The following is a 26,155-nucleotide window of genomic DNA, read 5'->3' on the forward strand; positions in this document are numbered from 1 at the left end:
CTACAGACTAGGGACCGAATCGTTAGGCAGCAGTTCTGCATAAAAGGACCTAGGAGTTACAGTGGACAAGAAGCTGGATATGAGTCAACAGTGTGCCCTTGTTGCCAAGAACACCAATGGCATTTTGGGATGTATAAGTAGGGGTATTGCCAGCAGATCAAGGGACGTGATCATTCCCCTCTATTGGTGAGGCCTCATCTGGAGTACTGTGTCCAGTTTTGTGCCCCACACTACAAGAAGGATGTGGAAAAATTGGAAAGAGACCAGCGGAGGGCAACAAAAATGATTATGGGACTGGAACACATGATTTATGAGGAGAGGCTGAGGGAACTGGGATTTAGTCTGCGGAAGAGAAGAATGAGGAGGGATTTGATAGCTGCTTTCATCTACCTGAAAGGGGGTTCCAAAGAGGATGGATCTAGACTGTTCTCAGTGATAGCAGATGACAGAACAAGGAGTAATGGTCTCAAGTTACAGTGGGGGAGGTTTAGGTTGGATATTAGGAAAAACTTTTTCACTAGGAGGGTGGTGAAACACTGGAATGCATTACCTAGGGAGGTGGTGGAATCTCTTTCCTTAGAAGTTTTTAAGGTCAGGCTTGACAAAGCCCTGGCTGGGATGATTTAATTGGGGATTGGTCCTGCTTTGGGCAGGGGGTTGGACTAGATGACCTCCGGAGGTCCCTTCCAACCCTGATATTCTATGATTCTATGATTCTTTCTACATCAAAGCAATAGAGACTTCACAGAAATTGGGTTATTTCCCTCTTCTGTTTGAATAGGACTGTTGCATATATTTAATACCATTCTTTTTCCCCCTGAAATCTGTTAGGATATAGATATTCAAGCCTGTCTGTAAAAACCTATACTTTAAGAATTTAGGTATATGTTTATCATTTAGCTAGTTATAGAGGTATAAAACAAAGAATCTGTGTAAGGGCCTTCTCTCACTGTGACAGTCTGAGGCCCTGTTCTTAGGCTAAGGCCTTTGGCTAAGCAGCAGAGGCAGACATAAGCTGGGAAGTGTATGGTCACATCATCACATTCCAACCTAGTCACATTGAAATAAGGCAATCTGGGGCTGTTGGAAAGGTGATCCTATCTATCACCTCCAGAGAAAGGGAAGAGCCTAGAAGATGTAAAAAGAAATTTAATTTGATAGTTTTCTGTCTGGTAAGAACTCACTTATCAATAGACACAGCTGGGAAACCCTTATGTCTTTACAGATGTACTTGTAAAATCCTCACTTCTGTATTGTTTTGTTATTATAGTTCCCCCTTTACTATTGTTTATTTGCATGGTCTCTGTCTGGTTCTGTGATTGTTTCTGTCTGCTGTATAATTAATTTTGCTGGGTGTAAACTAATTAAGGTGGTGGGATATAATTGGTTAGCTAATCATGTTACAATATGTTAGGATTGGTTAGGTAAATTTCAGTAAAATGATTGGTTAAGGTATAGCTGAGATTGCTACTATATAAATTAGGGGAAAACAGGAGGTAAGTTGGGATTTGAAAAATAAGGAAAAAGGAACTTGGATTTAAGCTTGCTGGAAGGTCACCCCAATAAACATCAAATTGTTTTCACCTTTGGACTTCGGGTATTGTTGCTCTCTGTTCATGCGAGAAGGATCAGGGAACTGAGAGGGTGAAGGAATAAGCCCCCTAACAAAATCATACGTTTATAAAAATTAATGTAGACAGCACAAGCATATTTATTCTATGGGACTCATTAAAGCACAACCTTATGTTCATTTTTTGGGTACCTGAAAAAAAATTAGTTTAGAGACTGCAATATTTTCTAGTCCAGAGCAGAGGAGTTTGGATCCCTGAGGATGGCGAACTCTGCCAAACTGTTTCTTGTTCAGGGTATTTTTCAAAAGAAATACTATTTTCAGAATTATCACATAAAAGCCCCTTCTGCTGCTGCCATAGTTCAGCCACTCTGTGATGCAGCATTTGCCATTGAAATTAGACATTTGTAAAAGCTTTCTTCTTTTTCCTCTTCTTGGATTCAGTATAGATTAACATGCTAATATTTATGTAGCAGCATGGCCCCACTCTTGAAAAAATATATGCATGTGTTTAACTTTACATTCTGAGAGTAACGCTACTGTTGTACTTAAGCCTTTGTATAATTGGGGCCACAATTAGCATAACATAATTAAAACAAGAAAAAAATTACTGCTTAGACTAAGACATGGAAACTAAAGAGCTTCTCTTGGGAAAACTTGCAGTTCACTTGTAACAGTACATTTAAGATATGACTGTTCACATTCAGATCAATGAAATATGTCATGCTCAAATAATAAATTGGAGCAATGTCACAAGCTTAAAAGATTGAATAATTCACAAAATTTAAAGTCAATACAGAATATTTTAATTTGATCTTTTTTATTGGAAGGCACCCACATGCTTGAACCAACAGCCAAATACTTTAGTTCAGTGATTGAATTAATGGAAGAAGTGACAGTTCAACTGCTAAGCAGTTTTTTGTTTTTTTTTCAAATTCTAGAACAAAATTGATTTCAGCCATCTGTAAGTATTCATGTATATTAATAGTGCCCAGCAGGGGTCTGTGAAAACACAATCAAGTTTGTGAGAGAAAAAAATACCTAAGTGGAGTGTATTAAAATAAACTTGGTTATGAAGTAAATTGAGGGCTTTCACAGGACAAGACATTTCTTTTGAGATATTATTTATGTAAAATGATAGGTTGTTCTAAGTTGCTGTAGTTTGTGTGCTTTATCACCTAAAAGTTTACTTTAGCTACTTATGCTGATGCTACTTTCAGTTGGGCTCTTTCTGGAATCCAGAGCTCTCTGGTTTTGGAAGTAAAAAATATTGCAGAGCAAAGTAAATCTTCATTAAAATGAAAATCAACTGAGTAATTCGTCATTTTTTTCAACCAGATCAAAAAGAAAATTGTGCATACTCATGGCATACAAACTCAGGATTGCTAAAGTACTGCAAGTAATACAGTCTACTGCAAGACACAACCATTGTTCCATTGCTGTCCGTCATGGTACTGTGCGTAGAACTATACCTGGACAGAAAGTTTTATAAACTCCCTTCTCTAAATTCACTTCAAAACTCAATGTTTGTGGCTCTTGTTCACCTTCATAAACAAAAAAGGAAAAACAAATAATCCTAATAAATTTATCTACTCATAATATACATGCTGAGCAAACATCATACCAAGTCTCCCATAAAATATATTTTATTAAAAACAAGCGTTCCCAAACCAACACAGTTAGCCGGAATTTTGCTGTTTCTGAAATAGCCCCATTCAGATCTACTGCATTTGAACGAGAGCTTTTAGCACCGTGGGGTTAGCAGTACCTTCCTCAGTTAAAGTATTATTTTGTGGTAGTATTTTTGGGAATAATTAAATTGCTTTTCAAGTCATTCAGTTTCCATGGCCGTAATGCTCTCTTCCTGTACCATAACACTTCTTTATGCTTTTCCAGAATCCATGTGATATACAAACATGCTTTCATAGGTACTTTCTTGCTTAGCTATTCCCCATGCTGTTCAATGCAAATATATTTATTCAGTATACATCTTTTGGATTCATGTTAACAAAATACAATATTTGCTTTAAATTCTCAGTTGTCACTTTGATATCTTTTCAATGATGTTATGGAAAATAATGCACATCAGCTTTTGACATTGGATATGGCCCAGTACAAAGCACAAAAGAATAAATCTCTGTTCTTTCCTTTGGAAGCTCACTGTTTTAAACATCAAGTGTTCTGTTTTCAGATTAAAATTGTTTTTCTTCACAATTGCTTGTTTCTTTTTAAACTCAGTAGGATATACTGACAGTTTTCAACACTAATTTCATATAGCCCAAGCAAAGAGAACAAACTAGTAAAAATGCTGCGTACAAATAAACTGATTATGCACACATTTCAATTTTATTCCAACTTTTAAGAAAAACTGCTTAGAAGGTTGGGAGGTCAATGTGAGAGATGCAAGAAAGTAGGTGTGAAAAAGTCAGCATATTTTTATGCTAGAAAAAAATCTATTTTAAAATGTATTAGATTTCAATTTATCTTTATTAAACTGACAGAAATTCATATAAAATACACTTACTGGTTTGAGTTGTGGGCTTCCATTTGTTTATCCTTTCTACGGAGTGCTTGGGAAAGAAAAACCCTGACTCTCAGTGAACTACAGTCATCAAAAACTATAAACTCATTATACAGAGTTTATGAGAATGAAAAGCCCTGAGAATTTAGCAACTTTTGATCATTGCTGACTTGAGCCACATTAACACAAACTAGTACTAGAAAGTTCCTTATTTCATAATCTTTACACTGAATCTCTTCCTTTACAGATTACTTACTAAGTTTTCTGTTACTTTGGCACTAAAACCCCTAGATTACTTTACGTTATAAGTACAGGTGAAATTCTGGTACCCTGGGTTGCACAGTCTCTCTGTAAAGGGAACACATATCGGCTTTCCTCTAAGCTTTCTTATGTTTGTTAGTTATATTGACCACCTTTCTAAAGTATGACATACTTTGAAAAGTGACTTTCTGAAAATGCCACCTTTTTACTCAACAGTTCTGTTCCTCTGTGAGTTGTATCTCTTCCTACTTTAGTGGCAAAAATGTTTATATTCCTCTTTAATCTCATCAGCACTGAAGAGGCAACTCAGTTAAGACAGAATGAGGTGGATTCCACTCCTTTTTGTGCATTACCAACATAGATGTTTACATTCCCATCAACTCTCATTCATCAGCCTTCTGAGTTCCTAATATTTCCATGGTGGAGAGAGATTTCATCAGGTTAGAGGCTTTCTTCCATAGCTTCACCAGGCCATTGTCTAACAAGCCCTGGCAATCTACAGCTTTGTGGACTGCAACCATGGCTTGGTAAAAATGACACCAAAAAATCCCAATGCTGAAGGTCACGGTTTTGGGTGCACCACCATGAGAACAGCCTGCCTTCTCTCCAGCCACCATTATTTCCAACAACAACCTTTTGTGCTGAAGGTAGGAGAGACAGCCAATGACCTGGTCAGGGAGGACGTATTTTTTTCAATTGCAAATGCTAATGTATGGCCAGAGGAACACCTCAATGCTGAAGCTTGAAGAATTTGTAGCCTAGTGTGACTTAGCTAAATTGATGAGCACATATTGCATCTGGAATCACTGTCTCCAACCCAAAAATATGAATGAACAATAGGAACACCATTACCATCAACTTCCAAATATTAGGGCTCAGTGTGTTGAGCAGCTTACATTTGACTTCAAACAAGGAAGTGTGGAACATTTTCATGACAAAGCTGCTCCATTACTATTCCCAGAGGGAAAGTGGGGTTTGGTGGTGACACTGACTTACAGGTGATCAGGTGTCTGGGCTGACTCCTACTTCTGTTTCAAGGATTTATCCTTCAAAATATTCTGGGGCAGCTTCATGCTGGACATAGTGGAAACTGCTTGGGGTGTCCTGAAAAGGGATTGGAGACATTTATCATTCTTCCATGAAGCTCAGGATCACATCTGGAAGCGAACCTGGCATCCTTTGACTTTGTGGTCAATTCCCAGATGATAATGTAACTGATTTTGTGGTCAGTCATTGGCATAGTCTACTGCCAAACACAGGCACCAAAGGCACTAAGGCAGGCTATCACAGTTACAGGGTGAGCTGCACTTTAGATCTCTTTTCAATCCTTCTCAAATGCACTTGCCAGGTGACAGGCTTGGCTTCCTTCACCTCTTTTAAGGGTCGAAGTCACTCTTAGACCGGATCTCTCAGTTGCATCTCCCAGTTTCCCAAATGCGGCTCCTCTGGCAGGTACATTTGACCTTGGTTCCCCGCAAGATTTCCCTTTTGGTGACCAGTAGCTGATTAAAGTGACTCAAAATAGATTCAAACAAACAAACAAAACTTGTTTCATCACCCAAAGGAACCACAAACTTGGGTCTTACCTAAGCCTTATTCTTTCCTTGCAAGTTTTGTAAGTTCCAATTAGCTAAGCCACTCTTATATCTGGACTGGGATATTGTTTCCTCAGCTCCCTTGAGGTTCTTTATCTAGAAATGGATTATCACTGACAATTGTTTAATTTCCTGCTTCTTTCCTAACAGTCCCTTATTAAACTGAACCAGTTCATTCACACATTTCAATAACCTAAAATGGCCATTGTAGTGGGGCGCCTGCCCCACTCCAGTAAAACTGAGGTTAAAAGCAGTCAAGCTAGGCTGATTGGGGAAGCAGCTACAGCTGTGGCCAGCTTAATTAAGGCCCAGCTGGCCCTGATAAGAGGGCTGTGGGCCAGAAGCTGGAGGAGTCTTACTCTAGCCCTGGAGTGGGAAGGGCTAGATGCCTGGAAACAAGGTACCTGAAGCGTAGCAGTGCTGGGGAAGGGCAAAGGAGCTGGTGAGCTCCAGCCTGGTAAACCCCCAGGCTGCAGGCCTTGTTAAAGGCCTATCAAAGGTACTGGGTCTACAGAGGTACAGACTGGGATAGGCAAAGGCAGCAGGTCCTAACCCCTTGCCAATGATGAACGGCCATTACAGACTGCAGTCTGCCCCAGTGAGTGGGGGCTAGATGATGACTGGCAGGAGCCACTGAAGTGAGGTGGATTTAGAAGGTTGGGAGGTTCCCTGGGAGAGGAGACCCAGATCGTGTGGGGGTACTACTGGGGCAGAACACTGACGTAAAGGGCACTGGGGTCTAGGAGGGACACGGGGCCAGCAGCAGGCGAGACACTGGCCAGCAGAGGGTGTTCCGTACGCTGGAAAAGAGCTAATTCCCAGATGACCAGCAGGAGGCGCCGTACCGGTGAGTCCTCATCTCACTACAGTATGCATGATTCCCTTAATAATTAGATCACATATTCATAAAATTATTAGAAATTATAAACCCATGTTCTTCGCACAGGCACTGGAAAACACTCATATCAGAAGTGCAAGACAGATGTGGGAACTCCTTGAAACACTGGTATCAAAACATCATAAAGAGTCAGCAAAAAGAGCCTGGTCCCAAACATTGAAAATGATCACAGCTAGTGCACTGAGGAAGGTATCGGAGTTAACAAAACTGGAGGAAGAAGATGATTAAGACGGGTATAGATGCAACAGAGCACTGAAAACACAGGTACCAAAGCAGAGGAAGAACTGAATGACCTTGAAGACTGAAGTAATGAAAAGGGGATGAAATTTAATAGTAGTGCAAGGTCATCCGCTAAGGATCTCATAATACGAATTTCTGCTATAAGACAGGGGCTCATCAGATGGAAGTTACTGAGGAGGATAGAGACCTGGCTGTGTCGGCTGATCACAGCATGACTATGAGCTACTGTAATGTGCCTGCGAAAAAGGCAAATGTAATCCTAAAAGGATATATCAGGTGAGGCATTTCCTGTAGAGACAAAGTAGTATTAATGCCATAGTACAAGGCACTGGTAAAACCTCATTTGGAAGGTTTTGTGTACAATTCTGGTCATCCACGTTCAAAAAAGATTAATTCAAATTGGATAACTGCAGAGAAGAGGATGATCAGGAGGACTTATTTTATTACACTAAAAAGAGGTTGTTTTGGCTTAGGAAAACGAAGGCAGAGAGGGGATATGCTTGCTCTCTATAAATACATCAGGCTGATAAACATCAGGGAGGATGAAGAGAGAGGTATTTAATCTAAAGGACAATTCTGGCACAAGAACAAGAACAAGGAGTCGTGGGGGCAAACAACTTAATTTTTTAAAGAGAGAACTGAACAAATTTATGAGTGCAATCATATAACCATGTTGCTTGTAATGGTGAGGGAAGGGCTCAGCAGTCCTGGGGGTCCCTTCTGGTTCATGTCAGATGTTTCTAAAATCTTATGCTTCAGGGGTTCAGTTGGTCACCTGCAGAGGTGAATCTGATGGTTCTCAGGGTGCCCAGAACTGAGAATCACCTTGTTACCTCCCTGCCTCCAGACCAAGACATTTGCTGGTGCTTAACTGAGTGTTTGCTCCCTGACCCCTGAGGTCTGTTACTCAAACAATCTCCTCTGAGCTATGCTAGCTCTTACTTTGCCTTGCAAGTTAACTAACGGTGCACCCCAGTTCCCTAGTCCCTGTGGAGCATTCCCCCTGTAGTGTTCAGCCCATTATGCACTGATCACACATAGTAAAAGCAGGTTTGCTGTTCCCAAAGGAACAGTGTACTTACCAGCTTGAATGATTCAACCTAGGATCAGCTCTTTGTATAATACCAGAGCATTGAGTTATAGTTATAGTGAAAACAATCATAAGTTTATTATCAAAGATTAAGATTTAAGAGATAGTGAGTAAGGATAATGGAAACAGAAGGGATGCATATGAAACAAAATCATAAGATTCTTAGATACTAAACTTAAGCTACTTTAGACAGATGGTTAGCTTGTAGCATTTTCAAGCAGGGCTGGTTGGGATGACCTTTTCGTAAATGAAAACATGTTATCCATTTACTTGCTTAGTGCAGAACAAGGTGCTTTTTTGTCTTCCTCTTAAATTCCCCAAAGTTCACTGTCTGCCTCATGAGACAGGGCAACCCCCTTTTGTTCAATTTCATGCGTCTTGTCTCCCTATTGATTTCCCACACTCCTGTTGACTTCCCATGTAAATGGGGCTTCACGGTGCTGGCTTACAATGCTTACTTTACATTTTGACAGATACACATCTTACCTCCTGTCTGGAAGAAAGGTATTTTTCTCTTTGGTTGGTGATAGACTTTAAATCATTTTTTAGTACATATACACAACTCCTTAAATATTATTTGTACATGCAGCTTGTTACAATTATGAGGATCAGTATGACAAAAGCTTTTATTAGAGACTTCACATGACAGAGCCTGTAATAGTGAGCTGTAGCTCACGAAAGCTTATGTTCAAATAAATTTGTTAGTCTCTAAGGTGCCACAAGTCCTCCTTTTCTTTTTGTAATAGGGCAATCTGACCAAGCGGTTGGAGCCTAGGGTAGAATCAGGGTCATGGATGGGAGTCGCACCAAATTGAAAACCAGAGTCAGAGGCCACACCAAGTGTCAGAGCCAGAGTCAGAGGCCACACCAAGTGTCGGAGCCAGATGGAGACAGCTGCAGGGGTCAAGGAAAGGAAGAAAGAGCAGAAACAAAGAGCAGGGCATGGTAGGAGAGGAGATGAGGGGTGGTGAAAGGAACAAGGAGTAGAAGCCAAGCAAAGAAGCAAGAACTTGGTCTCAGAGAGCTCGGTGGTAAGAGATCTAGCAGCTAGTTGTTCAGACAAAGGGTGGGATAGGAATAAGAAGATTTATGCCAAGTGGGGTCCAAGCAGTCTGCTTCTAGTCACTCGATCCCACTGATTCAGCAGGTGCAGCCTCTGGTAGTGAGGTCTCAGTTGCAGTTCCCTCATCTGACCTTGCAATGTTATGGCACGGGGGTAAGGCTCTTACTCAGCAACCTTGTAGGCCTGGGTTCAAGACCTAAGGAGTCTGACAGCATCATTTATGGGCAAATACCATGGAAGTGGTATGTCAGGTACAGTGAATTTGTCAGGCCCATTAGGAGTTGCTGTTGATGTTAGGAGTTGTTGACCTACTAAGTGTGCTATGTAATCTATCACTTAATTCAGCCTCTGCACCAGATGACTGGAGGATAGCTAACACCACCAATTTTTAAAGAAGTCTCCAGAGGCAATCTTGGGAATTACAGGCTGGTAAACCTAACCTCAGTACCAGGCAAATTGATTTAAACTACAGTCAAGAACAAAATTATCAGACACACAGATGACCACAACTTGCTTGGGAAGAGTCAACATGGCTTTTGTAAAGGGAAATCATGCCTCACAACTCTATTAGAATTCTTGGAGGGGGCCAACAAACACATAGACAAGGGTGATCCAGTGGATATAGGGTAATGGATTTTCAGAAAGCCTTTGACAAGGTCCCTCACCAAAGGCTCTTTAGCAAAGTAAGAAGTCAGAAGATAAGAGGAAAGGTCCTCTCATGGATCAGTAACAGGTTAAAAGACAGAAAAGAAAGGGTAGGAATAAATGATAACTTTTCACAATGTAGAGAGAGAAACAGTCAGGTCCCTCAGGGATCTGTACTAGGACCAGTGCTGTTCAACATATTCATAAATGTTCTGGAAAAAAGGGGTCAACAGTGAGATGGCAAAGTTTACAGACCACACAAAACTACTCAAGATAGTTAAGTCCAAAGAAGACTGTGAAGAGGATCTCACAAAACTGGGAGACTGGGCAAGAAAATGGCAGATCCAATTCAATGTTGATGAATGCAAAGCAGTGCACTTTGGAAAACATAATCCCAACTACACATACAAAATTATGGAGTCTAAATTAGCTCTTATCATTCAATAAAGAGATCTTCGAGACATTGTGGATAGTTCTCTGACACCATCCACACAATATGCAGCTGCAGTCAAAAAGCTAACTATGTTGGGAACCATTAAGAACAGGATAGATAAGACAATAAATATCATAATGCCACTAAATAAATCCAAAGGTACTCCTACACCTTGATTACTGCATATAATTTGTGGTCGCCCCATCTCAGAAAAGTTATATTAGAATTGGAAAAGGTACAGAGAAGGGAAATAAAAATGATTAGAGCTATGGAACAGCTTCTATGTGACAAAAAAAAAAAAAAGACTGGGACTGTTCAGCTTGGAAAAGAGACAACTGAGCGGGATATGATAGAGGTCTATAAAATCATGAATGGTGCGGAGAAAGTGAATAAGGAAATGTTATTTACCCCTTCACATAACACAAGAATCAGGGGTCACCTGATGAAATTAATAGGCAGCAGGTTTAAAACAAACAAAAGGAAGTACTTCTTCAAACAGTCAATCTGTGGAATTCATTGCCACTGGATGTTGTGAAGGCCAAAAGTATAACTGGGTTAAAAAAAGAATCAGATAAGTGCACGGAGGATAGGTCCATCAATGGCTATTAGCCAAGATGGTCAAGAATGCAACCCCATGCTCTAGGTGTCCTTAAACCTCTGACTGCCAGATGCTGAGACTGGATAAAAGGATAGTTCATTTGATAATTGCCCTGTTCTGTTAAGTCCCTGTGACATTCCCCTAGTGTTATCTGGACTGGTGATCTGCTAGGTCACTCCAATCCCCGACTCTGGGAGCCAGCCTTACCCTGCTCTGCTGTGAAAATCCCCACTCCTGGGCTGTTCATGCACAGCCTCTAGCATGTAAGCTGCTCCTTGCATTGTACAACCGAATAACACTAGCCAATATCTCTGGTCCCAGACACAACCCTAGGAACCTCCATCTTTCAATGTCCAGTTATGCCCGCTGGATGATGCAAGCTTATATGAGTTCATCAATTTAACAAAGAAATTGATATGTACCAGACTTGTTATCCCAAGGGGAGTCTGACACACTTCAAACCAAATGCACTGCTTCAGGTAGAACAAACAAACAAATCTGTTAACTACAAAAATAGATTTTGAGTGATTATAAGTCAAAGCACAACAAGTTAGATTTGGTCAAATGAAATAAAAGCAAAACACATTCTAAGCTGATTTTGAACACTTTCAGTGCCCTTACAAATTTAGAAGCTTCTCACCACAGGCTGGCTGGTTGCCCTTCAGCCAGGCTCTCCCCTTTGATCAGCACTTCAGTCACTTAGTGATGATGTCTGTAGATGGAGGTGGAAGAGAGTGGAAGAGCATGACAAATGTCTCTCCCTCTTATCATTTTGTTTTTTCCCTCTTGGCTTTGCTCCCCCCCTCCCCCCCCAGGGTCAGGTGAGCATTAACTCATCCTAATCCCTGACTGACCAAGGGAAGGGGGGTGACTCACTCGAGAGAGTCCAACAGATCCTTTTTTGCTGCCAAGGCCAGTGTCCTTTATTCCTGTGAGGCTGGACTGGGTTTGTCCCATAAATGCCCTGATGAGGTGCGAACTGCCCCTCTGTTCCTGGAGAGTTTTGCCTGGGCTTTTTTTAAGCCATGGGGACACATTTTCAGCCTCATAACTATATACATGAAATTACAACCTATAACATCAATGCTCAGTGCATCATGAGCCTTCCGAAGACACCTGACATGACAAACTTTGCATTGGATATCACACAATCATTTTATAAGGATGAACATGGGAGTGCAGGGTGTTCCCCCAAGGCACAAAGTGTCACATTCCCTCTGACGCATTTGGCATTGGCCACTGTTCCAAGACAGGGTACCGGGCTAGATGGACCATTGGTCTGACCCAGTATAGCCACTCTTCTGTTCTTACACAACAGTGAATCCTTTTCTAGTTGACACTGAAAGGTTTTTATGGTCATAGCTCCCTTCTTACAATGATGCAGGAGGGTCAGCCACTGGCTGATCCTTAGATGTTGAGTCATAATTCTCTTACCTGAACAGGATGTCTGCCACCATATTTTCTCTTCCCTTGATAGGCACAATTTCCATGTCATATTCTTGGACAGTGATGTTCTCAGGTAGCAGTTTGGAACTGGTACCTTTGGTTTGATGCAAAGGTGCCGATTTCCCCTCTTTCATGTGGGTGCTCGACCCCGCCTCTGCCCCTGGCTCTGCCCCCACTCCACCCCTTCCATGAGGCCTGGCCCTGCCCCGCCTCTTCACAGCCCTTCCCCGCACAAATTCCAATCCCTTCCCCAAAGTCCCCACCCCAACGCCGCCCCCTCCCTGCCAGTAGTCCAACTCCTTCCCCTAATCCCCGCCCCAGCCCCACCTCTTCCCAGCCTCCTTCCCTGAGCGCGCCACGTTCCCGCTCCTCCCGCTTCCCCCGCCCCACCGAGCATGCTAACGTTGCCAAACAACGGTTTGGCGGCGGCTGGGTAGGAAATTCTGGGAGGTAGGTGGAGGAGTGGGGACGTGGCAAGCTCAGGGGGGGAAGAGGAGGTGGGGCAGGGGGAGCTTGGTTGCTGGTGGGTGCAGAGCACCCACTAATTTTTCCCCCGTGGGTGTTCCAGCCCTGGAGCACCCACGGAGTCTGCACCTATGGTTTGATGTATCCCCATCAACAGAGAATGGTTTATCAGGACCCTACTTTTTTTTTTTTAAATAGATGGAGCTTTAACATTTTGACTACCCATACAAATCTAATTAAATGCCTGGAAAGAAACAGACCTCCAGTATATGCATTTTCTAGTTATCAATTTTTTACCAGCAGTTTCTGGGTTAACCCTTCACATATCTCATTGTCCTCTAGTGATATGTCACTGTAGCATTTAGCCATCAAATCAATGAGAGGTGCAATCTTAGAATCCTCCTCAGCACATCACATTGACAATGGCTTGTCTATTGTGATAGGCTTTCAACACGTTTATATGCACAGCCTTTGAAGCAGCTTTGCTATGGGGTCTCTGCACATCATAAGTAACCTCATTAACCCTTTCCAAAATTTCATAAGGTCCCTCTCATGAGTTCTGCATTTTGTGCCCTTTTAACAGGGAGTAACATCAGTACCAAGTCCCCTACATCAAATGAGCATTTACATGCACTGTGGTCATACACCATGCTTTCTGTGCTGCTTGGCTTTTAGTGAGGTTCATTTTAATCATCTTCATCACAGACTTTAAATCCTTCTTAAACCTCTGAACATATTCAGCAGCTGGTCCCCGTTTAGCCTCAATACCACCACTGCCAGGAGTCTATGATGAAATCCAAGAGACTTTTGACCTTCCTCCCACACAGGACATCAAATGGGAGTCCTTGTGGACTCTTGGGGTACTTCCCGCTAAGCTAATAACAGCCACTTGCCCTCTTGGTTGCATTTGTTCCCAGCAGAGTTTTTAGAGTCCCATAAAACCTTTCAACTGAGCCATCTGTCTCTGGGTAATATGGAGTAGATCCACATATTTACCCCACATATTCTCCATAATTCAGTAAATAACTGGGAGATGAAATCTGAGCCATAATCTGACAAGGTCTCCTTTGGAAAATCTACTCAGCTGAAAATAGTGCCATCTTCTATATTAGACAGAGCAACTCCCTCTGGGTATCTGTGGGATACACCAAAAATGCTATGTGTAATAGTAATAAAAATGGTACTGAGTGCATTAGTCCACCAGTATTTCCAGTGCTGCAGCATCTTTCCCTACTTTAAGGTGTGACAAAGTGGTAGCCTTTATATCTGAATGTTGATGTATGACAATGCTAACCTGAGATCACAAGCAAAATACCAATCCCTGTTCTTCCTAAACAGTGTTGTTAAAAGAAATGAAACTTTTCTCATCCATTTGGTCCTTTTCTAAAACGTATTGGCTGAACCTTGAGAAACAGCAATTTGCTGATAGTAAGGGAAAAAAAATAACCAGAGTCAATGCATAATTAGATACGGTAAAAGCAATTCAGTACTCAGTGAAAATGTGAAAAACAGTTGTTTACCAGTACCTAATGGGAAAAAAATATATACTCACTGGTTCCATTGATGACATCAGGTTTGGCTTTCATGATTTTGCAAAACTGTCTTCTACAGTTTTCAATCCATACTAGCTGTTTATCTGGATTTTTTAAGGATGCCAACAGCTTGTTGAGATCACTATCTAAAATAAAAATGAAACACACATTGTGTTTTTTTATAACACAAATCAGCTTTATCATAGCAACATTTTTTAAAATAAATAGTAAAAAAGCTACAAGTTACAGATAGGCCTGAGGGCTACTGCTCCTTAGCTTCACACTAGTACTGTTCAGAGAGGAACAGGAAACTCAGCTGACTCCTCCATCTCTTTGCTATCATCTTAGCCAGTGTTTGAGCAGCCCTCAAACGCTCTCATGAAAAGAAGATTGTTCAGCACTCCATAAATAACAATCATGTATATACCAGGCTGGCTGTTTACCATCACATGGAGGAAGTAACTAATCCAACTGTGGAGATAGGAAGCAGGATTTTTTGTGCTTTATCCCAGGTCTTTATACCCACCACATCTGATGGGGGACTCTGGGTCATGTCTCACCTCCAGAATTCCCACACCACCTCCTACTGAGAATGGGGAAGTGCCTTGATATTGGCATTCATAAGTGCTCCATGTGGCTACACTTTGTATATTTCTGACAAGTTATTAGTACATGACCTCTCTCTCCTTCCCAGCAGCAACAGTGCTACCACAGTTAGGTATCTGTAGTCCAGTAGGCCTGAAATGCCTACCTAAAGAACAGGCACTGAATAGATATTCTAATCTACAGCAGCACTACAAACCCCAACATTCAAAAATCAAAAGTCATTTTCCAAAGAATAATAAGGTTGGCTTAAAACTCATGAGGTTTATATTAATTATTATTATTATTTGGGGTTATTTTTATTTGCCTTCTGTGTTTTTCTGAGTCTTTTACATGCAGTTGGATCACATTTTCAAATCTTTTTGCACAGACATGAAGGCTAGAAAAGAGAGAAAGAAAATCACAGAACTGCGTGATTCTAGGACCGGGAGTTTAAAGAAAAACACCAAATATTGTCAGACTTATGCTATAATTATGAGAGTTGGCAGCACTGATATTGGTTTGTGGAACACTTAACAGTACAACAAGGTGAAGCATGTGAGGTGGCACAGGCTGCAATGCCTGTAGTTAAGATGGACTGTCATTTGCTATTATAAAACCCTGTTTTCAGCTCCTAATAACTTTGCCAAACTTTTTGGGCTGAAATTTCACCTGATGGGTATGTGCCCCATGATTAATTTGAAAAAAAAAATCAGTCATTTCTGAGAACAAGATTAGGGAAAAATATATTGTTCTTGCCCACGTTAAAAAGAATTCTTACATTCCTTTCATAGGGAAGCTCTAGCATGTCTGTGCTTTAGCACTAGGGCTTGAAATCTGTGAAACCTTAATTCTCACATTCCTAACTTCTTTGTGTTTGATTTGCAACTTAATGTAACTTTAACATAGATTTTTCCATAGAATATTGGTATATGTTAACTACAATAATAACCAGGTTCAGCTTTCATTATGAATTAATTTTGGCTTTAAAAACAAATCTGTACAATAGTTCACTGATATTTATGTAAGAATTCTTCCTAATGCTAAGAAAGGCAGTTCCAAAGACTGTTCTTTACTGTTCCTTTTGGCTTGTTATTAAAGCCAATTTCCCTCTCTCTACTATACAAAGGTGAGAGAGTCACATTAAAAATTAAAACTGACAATTTGTGTCATGACAAAATAAGATTAATTGTGCTCAATCTATGATTAGATTCTTTCAACTGTAAAATGCTGCTTCTCTTTACTTTTTACAAAAAGTTATGGTAAATTACATCAGTTTTGCCACTTTTTCTACAGTGCAATAGCACAAACTGACAGCACTTCCATATTTCACTAGTAATCAATTCTAACTTTGGCTTCAAAAACTGAATGATTAGAGGGATAAATGTTCCCAACATGAAATATTTATAGCAGAAACTCTGTAAGGGTTAGCCACCTACAGTGTAATCCCAACACTCAAAATTCTATGATTTTTTTCCTTTAAATATGGCATCCTCTGAAAACCTTCAGACCAGGAAACAAAAATTATTTCTTGGGATTTAGGCAGAGTGATAAACAATAGAAAGCCAGTTTGACACACAACACAGTAAATCTAAGCAAAGCAGCAATTAAAAGAACAATGGATACATACACCTGAGCAAAATAAAGGGGGGGGTTGATTTCTTCCCATAAGTGCAATTTGTTAACAGATTGGGTTCTAAATTGAGATGCTGTAACAGCTGTTTACAGGTGGTTATACTGACTGCCATTTCAAACATAAGGTCATGTTATAGAAAAATTACCAACTACCACTGGCTGAAAGTTTACTGATGAAACAGCCTGCCTGCTTATCTAGCACCCTGCCAGCCCGCTCTGCTCATGGACTGCTACACTGCCCATCTCCCTGGCTGACTAGCTTGCAGGCTGCTGTGCTGCTCCCAGCTTCCTTGAGCTGCCTGGGTCATGGTTTATTAGGATCCCCAGCAGCTGGCATGGTGGGATACCGAGTTCCATCGGATCCCTAGCCGTCTAGGAGACCTCCTACCTGGGTCGCCAGCTCCGCAGGCTGCCTGAATCCCTGGACAGCTGGCTCCATGGGCTTCCCAACTGCCTGGGCAACCAGCTCCCCAGGCTCCCCTGTGGGAATCAAGCTGGCAATGGTGTTTTTTGTTTCGTTTTTTTTAGTTTCTGATTTGGGAGAATTTTTTTTTTCAATCTAAAATTTTCAAAGATGTGAAACTGTGTTTTCCAGCCAGCTCTATCACCAATCTTATCAAAGTTATTAGAGGCTAGTTAAATCCCCGATCATGCCATTAAATGAGTACAGGCGCATATGTGTGTTGAGCCCTGTTGAAGACTATTTGTTTTTTTTTCAGGAGTGCACCTGAGCCTGGACACATCTTAGTAAAGGATCAGGGCCTTGATTATCCCCTTTCTAGGTTTTAAAAGTAACTCTTCAGAAATTAAGTCAAGCAATTGCAATTGACTTTTATCTTTAGGAATCAACAAGCTATCTTGTTTCTTTTAGCAAGAAAATGACCTTTTACAAATTTTCTTATTTTTTACTTCTTAATAAGATCTTAATATTCAAATTTAAATTATCCCACAACAAACACACCTCTTGCAAGTAACCTTATTGCTTTGAACTGAGCGAGAATATTTTCTTTTTGGTTTTCACAGAATTATTACATTGTACATCATTTATTTTAAACCAGTCTCAGGATTTTAACAGTTTACTCATTATAAATTGTTTCCCTGTCACTGGGATTTATTTAACCAATTCAGAATAAATCAGAAAAGCTGATTACACTACTTAACTATTAACATTAATAATTCTTCCAAATTAATTAACAAGGAAATTCTCTTGTTATCTCCAAATAATTAAATCCTCAGTCAATGTCTTTCCTAATAATATGTGCTGACTTTAATAGTTTCTAAATATTTAATGTGAAGCAGGATTATAGGACTTGTAGTTGTTTCTTTCCCCTTTGCTGTAATATATTGCAAAGGCTAGGGTTTAAGATCATTTCAGAACAGTGCAGAAGTATCACTTTACAAGTTAATTAGTTATTTTGCTTTACAAAGTCCTCTGGTGGAATTAAAGTTGGCAACTAAGGATTAGATGTTATGTAGTTATACCCAGATGTACAGACACTCTTTTCTTAACCTGTGTATTATGTAATCTTTTAACGTTAGCTTTAATAAAAAATTTAAATCTGAGATTTTTGTTGCAGGGGAACAAAATAAAAGATCAAGGTGAAATCCTGACTCCACTGAAGTCAATGGCATAATTCCCAATGACTTCAACAGAGCTAGGATTTCATCCATTTCACCATCTCTGCTGGTTCCTCCTGGTCTCTCAATCTGATCTTTTGTCTCTTATCTCTCTTCACATAGTTACTCAGTCAGTCTCAATGGCTTTTTCAGTAATGTTTTTTCACATTTTTTGTTTTATTCCTGTCTCTCACCTACAGTCTTTACAACAATTGGGTCTTCACCGTGCTTAGGTTATGCCTCCCAGTACTCTGCCTCCACTTTATATCCACACAGTCTCTTCACCAGTCACATTCAATCATGCTGATAAAGTTTAGTGCCAAACTCATCCCTGGAACTTCATCCCCCAAAACACTTCATCTGATCCTGCAAAAGCAGCTAGCATCTGGCTTGCTCATGTCTCATATAGCTGATATGCACAAGAAGTATCAGTGGAGTCAGTGGACACAGGGCCTTGCACTGTAACTTTTTTTTGGGTGTAACATTTTGCAATTCTATGTCACATGATCAGGGGGAAAAAAAAAGACCAGACTCTAATCAGCATTCCTGTATATAATACCCTTATTGAAGCACAGGTAGAAGTTTCTCTCAGTGCTTGGAAAGAGTCCATACGTTGGACAAGCACCTTTCTGAAGATACTATCTTGTTCTCCAGAATATCAACTTTCTTTATTTTATTTTTTTTAAAAGTAAATCTCCAACTGGAAAGAAAATCTCAAAAATATGAACAAAGCGAAGTTGATGTAGAGATGCCTACTTGAGTCTGCAGAGGGTCTGGAAAGGTGAATGGCTCTGAGAGGTGTAAATTGCCCCACTTCACCTCATTGAAGTGTTAACTTGGCCAAAGATTATAATTATATGTCAACATTGTAAACTTTCCTTTTTCATGTAATGAAGGACAGATCTGAACAATTCGCTGCGAGTGACATCTCATTTTGATGCTACAAATGGATGGTGTTTGGGGGATATCCCCCCCACCAAAAATAAAACAGTGAAGGAACGAAACCCAAGGAGGCTAGCATAGCTCAGAGGCATATTCAGGCTCCACCAATTGGGAGCTAACCTCTAGGAGCCAAGAGACACACACAATCATGTTTTAATATCTACATTATGTACTGTGAAAACAGTCTCATTTTGGCACATGGATGGCGTTTATTTTATAGATAGAATTTCAAGGATTATCACGACCTCTTTTCTTTCACCCAGGTTTTTCTTAACAGTTTGTAGTTAAATAGAGAAGGTCATTTCTTCCAACTTAGAATGTAAAATATATTTCAGTTGATTCTGAATAAACCAATGTATCTTGATTTAACTTTTGAATTGCAATCGTTACCTCCAACAGAACTTGTGAGAAAATAGTTAAGTTTCAGAAGTTGCTAGGCAAGAGTATACTGCCCTAAGGGTATGATCAGTCAGTTAGAACTCCAATTACATAATGCATCTATGATTTGCTCTATTGGTTAAGTGGGTTAGTACTTAATTTCCTGCAGTGCATTTGTATATGTACAGTTTGTCTGAAACTGGTCTGAACCAGAACACTGTAGCTCTCCTAAAGTTAAATTAATCTCTCTCCATAAAAGAAACTACTTTCTAATTCTCCTCCAAACTCTACTATTACTCAGATAGCTTTTGTGTCTAAAGTGTCTTGGCATGAACTGGGGAACATAAATGTCACAAGCCTTTATATCTGATTGCTTTTATTGTGAAAATCTGAATGAGTTTCTATTGCATTCAAGGGACAATAGCAAATTCTCACTGTGATCAATTTAAAACCTGCAAATTCACATGGATAATAACCAAAATAAGAAGCCTAATGGGCAAAGTGTCCAATTTATAATTCACAAGCTACTGAATACAAATCCTATTAAGGCTGTATTTTTTAACTAAAGACTTTATACAAGGTTTTTCTCTCAGTGTCATCTGGGTCATCATTTAATTATCTTTATCAGTGTTCTTAAAATGGTGGACAAAGGATGAAAGCAGGGAAGGAAGACCAGGTCTTTGAAGAGAAATGCAGGTGAGAAAAACAATTGTGTCCAGCATTTTGAGCAGGGCACCAGGAAGACAGATGTAGCTGGTAACTGGAGTGAGGGAGGAAAGGAGCAGGACAGCTTGATTATAGGATTGAGGAGTATTAAAGGATGGGTAGAGGAGGGAAGCAGAATCCATGAAGGGCAAGTCCTTGGAGCAGTAGGTGCTCCCCACCCCAAAAGATGAAGGAAAAGCTCTAGATAGAGGGAGAGTAAAGCTCAGGGAACAAGGGCTGAGGAGGTGTATGGGTAAAAGGTTGAGCGGAGAAACAGTTGGGAACAGGGTCTGAAGAGGTCTGTTGTAGGGATTCTAGGTTTTGGGAGGCAAAAAAAGAAGGAAGCTTTGGGAGCAGGGGCTGATGAGGTCAGTGTACATGGAGGGTCCTGAGCTGTGGGATTGCTGCTCTAGGAACTTCATGAACTCTGTATGGCTGGATTTCCAGTCTTGCTCAGGTCCTGAACTATACTTGAGGCCTAAGCTCCCACCTTGCACAGTTCCTTAGCTAGTGAGGAGAAAGTGCCAGTGCGGTCTTTCAAGCAATAGAGGAGCAAATATTACTGTAAACAACATGAGGATATTGTGTACTCACAATGGAAAAACAGAAAAGTTGAGAGAGGAGGTGGTCCACGCAATTCTAAATAGAAAAGAAGTTTCAAAGAGATAACCTCCTCATGGAGAAACTATTTACACTCAAGAAAGTTTGAGACCCCCTGATCTTTATCATCAAAACACACTGCTCTTGAAGATTAGACAACAATACATCTATTAAATGTAATTTTGCGTGTGACAAGAAATGCAAAATGCAAATTAAAAGCATAAATCATGATAAGCTAATTTCATTAATATAATTTTGCTTTGAATAACCTATGGTATTGTTAATACCACAGGTAAAGAAATCTCACTTATTTTTAATATGATATTGCCCCTAAACAACAAGAGGACTGTGCGTATCATTCTTTGAAGGGCACTAACCACTTACCCCTTAGCAGTTCTACTCCAAATTATATTACTGAAATATAATTGAACGCTTAAGGTAAAAGAAAAGTAACAGGGTATCTTGCTACAGTGTAAACAGGTGGAATTTACATCATTTATTTCCTCATGCAAATAATGACCTTCCTAAGTCATTTGAAGTTTCATCATACATTATGTTTCAAATTCACACTAACAAAAGAGACACACACTCTATTATTGGCCAGTGCTTCAGCCTGTAGGTCTCCAGCTCTGAGCTGTGATAATTCATGCAAATAAATCACATCGTATGATTTTATTTTCCACATATCCTTTCCTAACAAAAGAGAAACCACATGGACAAATGCCTACCACCTGCCAGAACAGAGGAACTTCTTGGAAAGTTTTAATAGAGATGGGTGATATTTCTGCCTGCATCACAAGAATCTCATTTTCAATCCAGTGAACAAAGATGTCTGGTTGCCATGAAGGGCTCATCATTAAGAGAAAGGGTTCTCTTCCTTTATATTCCCCATTTATTGAAAGGATATGTTCTGAAGTCACACTGGAAATTGGTTTTTGACTATAATCTTTCCATGCAAAGCTACAGGTCCAAGATGGCATGAAAATGTTTTCACTTTTCACAGAATGTACATGTATTTATCTTTTAACAGCTTCACAACAGCTACAAATGAGTTCAGGGTGACAAGGCTTGAATATTGTAATTCCCTTTTAGTAGGTCTTCCATCAGCGTTTTCACCTTGCAGTAAATACTGAGTTCAAATGTACACCTGCTGAGTAGCTGTGATAACATTACGCACATCCTGCATTCTTTGATGGCTGTCTATAAAGTGACAGAGTGACTTTAAATTGTCTTTAGTGGTCTATAAACTCTTACAACAGGGGAGAAACCTAACTATGTTTGGGAACCTCCTCTGTGAATCTGACAGGTATCTACATTCTGACACTACCCACAATAGCTTTGCAGATGATTTGGTTTTTCTGTACCAACAACAAAATGCAGAACTTGCTCCCCTGGACATCCATCCATCTTAGCTTATTCTGCACTGTAGAATGGTATCTCATAACTTTACTTTTCCAGGCACTTTCAGCTTTAAATAATTTTGAATCCCCACATTCCTTTAAAATATCATCAAATTGTTTGGCTTTTAAAATAGTTTATCTAGTTTTCTTATATTTGTTTTACAAAATTATTAGTCACAATTTCTTTAAAATGGTTGTGAGCACCTATGCAAGGGGGGAAAGTGGTGATACACGAGTAACTACAGTATTATTACCGTTATCAATAGTTACTGGATGTCAAGAACCTTGACATCTAAAATGCGTCTTATGTGATACAGGGCTTGCTATGCTAAGTAATGAATGAGCTCAGTGAGTATGGCAGACAAATTTCATATAAGTGGATGAATCACAGAAATAATAACCCATTTGAATCATTCTGAAAACTGTTATTTTAAAAAGGAATCTATTTTCCATTTTTTGGTGTTTTTACTCCCAGAAGGCACAAGCTTGTCCTTAAGAAGAGAGTTATGAACTAGAAATTCACTTAATGTGTACCACCCATTCAAAGGATTTATAAACTCAGACCTGAGAGTTGACAGCTGAGATTCAGTGACCCCAATGGAGTTCCATTAAACTTATTCTATTTATTTATTTATTTATTAAGTACATACATAAATAAAATATCACTGCACTCCTCATCCTAGAACTTTCACTGTCTTGCACCCATGCAAAACATATTTATTTTAACAAGTAAACAGCATCAGGCTGCTGTCTGCAACTCATAACAATGCCATCCTTGGAATGTGCATGTGCATGACAAGAATGGTCAGCAGTGCTCCCTGTATTATAGGCTTCAGGCCAAAGCACTAACAGGAGTTCCTGATGCACCACAGGCTTCTCCAACAAAAGAAGAACAGGAGCCACTGCTCTGTTTCTTCCAGTGGGGAAAAAGGGACTATCTGCCCTTGAGGTTCTTGCCAAAGGGGACAGCGAAAAGGAGACACTGGTCCAGGCTTCTTCCTCTTCTCCAAAGGGGTGGAGAGAGAAGTGGCACAGACCATCACTGAACTGCAAGCGAGGTGAGAAAACAAAAATTTTGCACTCTTGGCTGACAGGTAATAACATTTCTCTGCCCCTTTGGGGCTAGAAGCACAGGTGTGTGTGTGGGGTGTGTGTGTGCCAAACTGTCCTAGCGGTTCCAGAATGGCTTCATTAATGGGGAGAGCTATTCTGTTGGGTCCGGGAGCATGCAGGATGCCCATGAGTTTGTGCTGGGAGTCTTGGATCTCATTAAAAGGAATCTAAAGCTCTCCAACAACTCTGCAGAGAAGGTCCTGGAACTTCCTGAAGTGCTTGGGGGTGAGGTGGGGATGAAGAAGTCACCACTTTGTCTGGGGATAACAATGCCAGTCTTGCAGGTTCTGGCCAAACCGCTGGATCTGGAGCTTTATGTTCCTCCTCCGTCAGGCCTGGGGACAGATCTGAGCATTCCCTTTGTGGGAGAGGAGACAAGAAGTGACTCCCTGGCATATTTGGATCAACTCTGTAGGAGGCATATTTGGATCAACTCTTCCCAAGGCCTCCAATATGGCCAGTTGGAGGGGTCGATAGGTGGTCGCGGGGGGAGCCTATGGCACGAGGTACCAGCAGCTCCGAGATAGATGAGGCGGAGGTTGGTCTCAAACCAGTGCAGGTCTTTTTGGTAGTAGAGGACATGTAGGGTAAGGGAAGAATGTTTCATTGGATGGATCAGAATCTCCCAATGAGGAGAAGACTGATTCTGGTTCCAGTGGCAATACCATTGGTGCTGCTGAAGGGAAGGTGTATTCTGTGTATTGGCCAGGTGATCAGCTTCTTCCAGCAGTCAGTTCTCTCAGAGTTTATATTATCCCTCTGGAAATGGAGGGCCCCAGTGGAGAAGGGGATTCTGGATTCGGAAGAGCAAAATGTCTTGCAGGGTGGCCAATGTGAGAGGGGTTCTGCTTGTCCAGACCATTGGAGCCGGCAAGAAGGGTGGTATCTGAAGTTGGCAGTGATTGGAATCCGTTGGTGCTGACGGATCCTGGGGTTTGGGAGGAGCTGGGGATAACAGTACTGACAGAACATGGGCTTGTGCTTTCTGGTCATGCATCCAGAACGTAGTATGTGGGCTTTTTGGTGGGCTTTTTTACAGATGAGTCCAATTTCTTTGAAGTGGATTTAGAGGAAAATTCATGGTTATGAGAGTGTTTTCTAGCTTCTCAACAAGACCCCACCTTGTGGTCTATGGGGTAATTCTCCCACACCAGAGTTGGACTTCACAGCAGGAGGCCCGCTTCTTGCTGAATCAGGCCAAACCGCCGCCACTGGGAGCTGCAGGTGAGGACGGTCAATGTAAACACTGTCTCGAGGTCCACCAGCGGATTACCCTGATGGGCTGCAGATTGCGCACCACTGCCTTATAATCACTTAAAATCTATCTTTTGTAGGTAATAAACTTGCTTTATTTTGTCTAAAATCAGCCTGTGGAAATCATAACTTGGGGCAGAAAGCTGTGTATATTCCTCTCCACATTGATGGAGGGGGCAAATTTCGTAAGCTTACTCTGTACAGTTCTCTGTGCAGCACAAGACGGTATAATTTTGGGTTTACACTCCAGAGGGGAGTGTGTGCCTTAGGAACTGGGAGGTACCTTAGCTGAGCCTTCCCATGCAAAGCTGATTTCAGTCTGTGTGTGTGTAGCTGCAGCTTGGTGTGCCCCTACCTTTTGTGAGCTGGTAAAGTGTAGCGTGATGCCTGGGGGAGGGCTTGGCAGGCTGCACAGCAGAGCAGTGTAAATGGAGCCTAGGCTGGCGGGTTAGGTGGGCTCAGTGGTATCCCAGTTCCAGGAGGCACCCCTGGAGGCAGAACCCGTCACAGTATTTACAGAGACAAAGTTCCTACTCTTCTTAAAATCCAGATTGGGCCCAAAATATTTGCTGGTCAGTTCTAATTTGTGCTCATCAAGGACTCTTCCATTTGACCTCAAGCTAGAGAAAGGGGAGAAGTGGATCTGCTATCATAGTAATCTTTGTCCACCAGCTCATGGGCTGGAGAGAAGACGACCCTGTCTAAAGTCTGCCATAACATTTGAGAAGCCTTGCAAAACAGATGTTTGCCATTTCCAACACCCACTCCATAAATATAACCTATTTTTGTTTCAAGCTTAGAAACTGGCTTACATCAGTTTGTGTTTTCAAAGCGAACATAATAAAAAAGGGGGTGGTGCTAGAATCGATCTTAAAAATACAAAATTGAGATTCTTATCAACTCCTACATTTCCTAGATTGGGGAGGAATGAAGAGGGGTGGGGGTTGCACAGCTGCAGACTATGGTTTCCAAAAGCCAACTTCTGCTATAACAAAATCTCAGGTCAGGAAATGAAGAAAGCAGTATCCATGGCCACCTCTTCCCATTTTAGCCGAAAGGAATTCTACACTTTTATATATTAGAATTCCCATCAGTGTTAGTTATGTATCATAAGCCATAAAATCAAGGGAAGAAACCTATACCATGTGAGTTGTGCAATTATTTTGCTTAGTCTAATTTCTGAGTATTCACAATTTGAATATTTATGAATGACCAAGAGAGAAAGAATTATTTGCTGAATAAATTTACAAATAATTTCTCATCATGAATACATCGGAGTATGTTGAGATCTGCTCACAGACAAACGAACAGGCAAATTCCACATGAGAAATTACCGTATATATATCGTTCATTAGACTGTTCGTTTATAAGCCGACCCCTCAAGATGGATAGGTAAAAATAGTAAAAACTGTATGACCCTTTCATAAGCTGACCCTATATTTCAGAGGTTGGCAAACTTTGGCTCCTGGCCCATCAGAGTAAGCTGCTGGCAGGTCGGGACGTTTCGTTTATCTGGAGAGTTCACAGGCACAGAGCCCCTCAGCTCTCAGTGGCCGCGGTTTGCTGTTCCCA

The 26,155-nt window shown here is 40.8% G+C and overlaps 1 protein-coding gene across 13 annotated transcripts in view; it reads right to left on the bottom strand.

Annotated features, from left to right (window-relative positions):
• The window catches only part of TBC1D32 (TBC1 domain family member 32), a 180,188-nt gene that overhangs the window by 55,796 nt on the left and 98,237 nt on the right, over positions 1-26,155 (bottom strand). For all 13 annotated transcript variants that reach the window (XR_012158036.1, XM_073337176.1, XM_073337184.1 and 10 more), the window contains one exon: positions 14,378-14,503. Coding sequence is in view for 12 of the 13 variants with exons in the window: in XM_073337176.1 (XP_073193277.1) it covers positions 14,378-14,503 (126 nt within the window). In the remaining variant the exon portion in view is untranslated. The remainder of the gene's footprint in view (positions 1-14,377; positions 14,504-26,155) is intronic.

The sequence above is a fragment of the Lepidochelys kempii genome, chromosome 3 (assembly GCF_965140265.1).
Source record: "Lepidochelys kempii isolate rLepKem1 chromosome 3, rLepKem1.hap2, whole genome shotgun sequence".
In the NCBI taxonomy this organism is placed as follows: Eukaryota; Metazoa; Chordata; order Testudines; family Cheloniidae; genus Lepidochelys; species Lepidochelys kempii.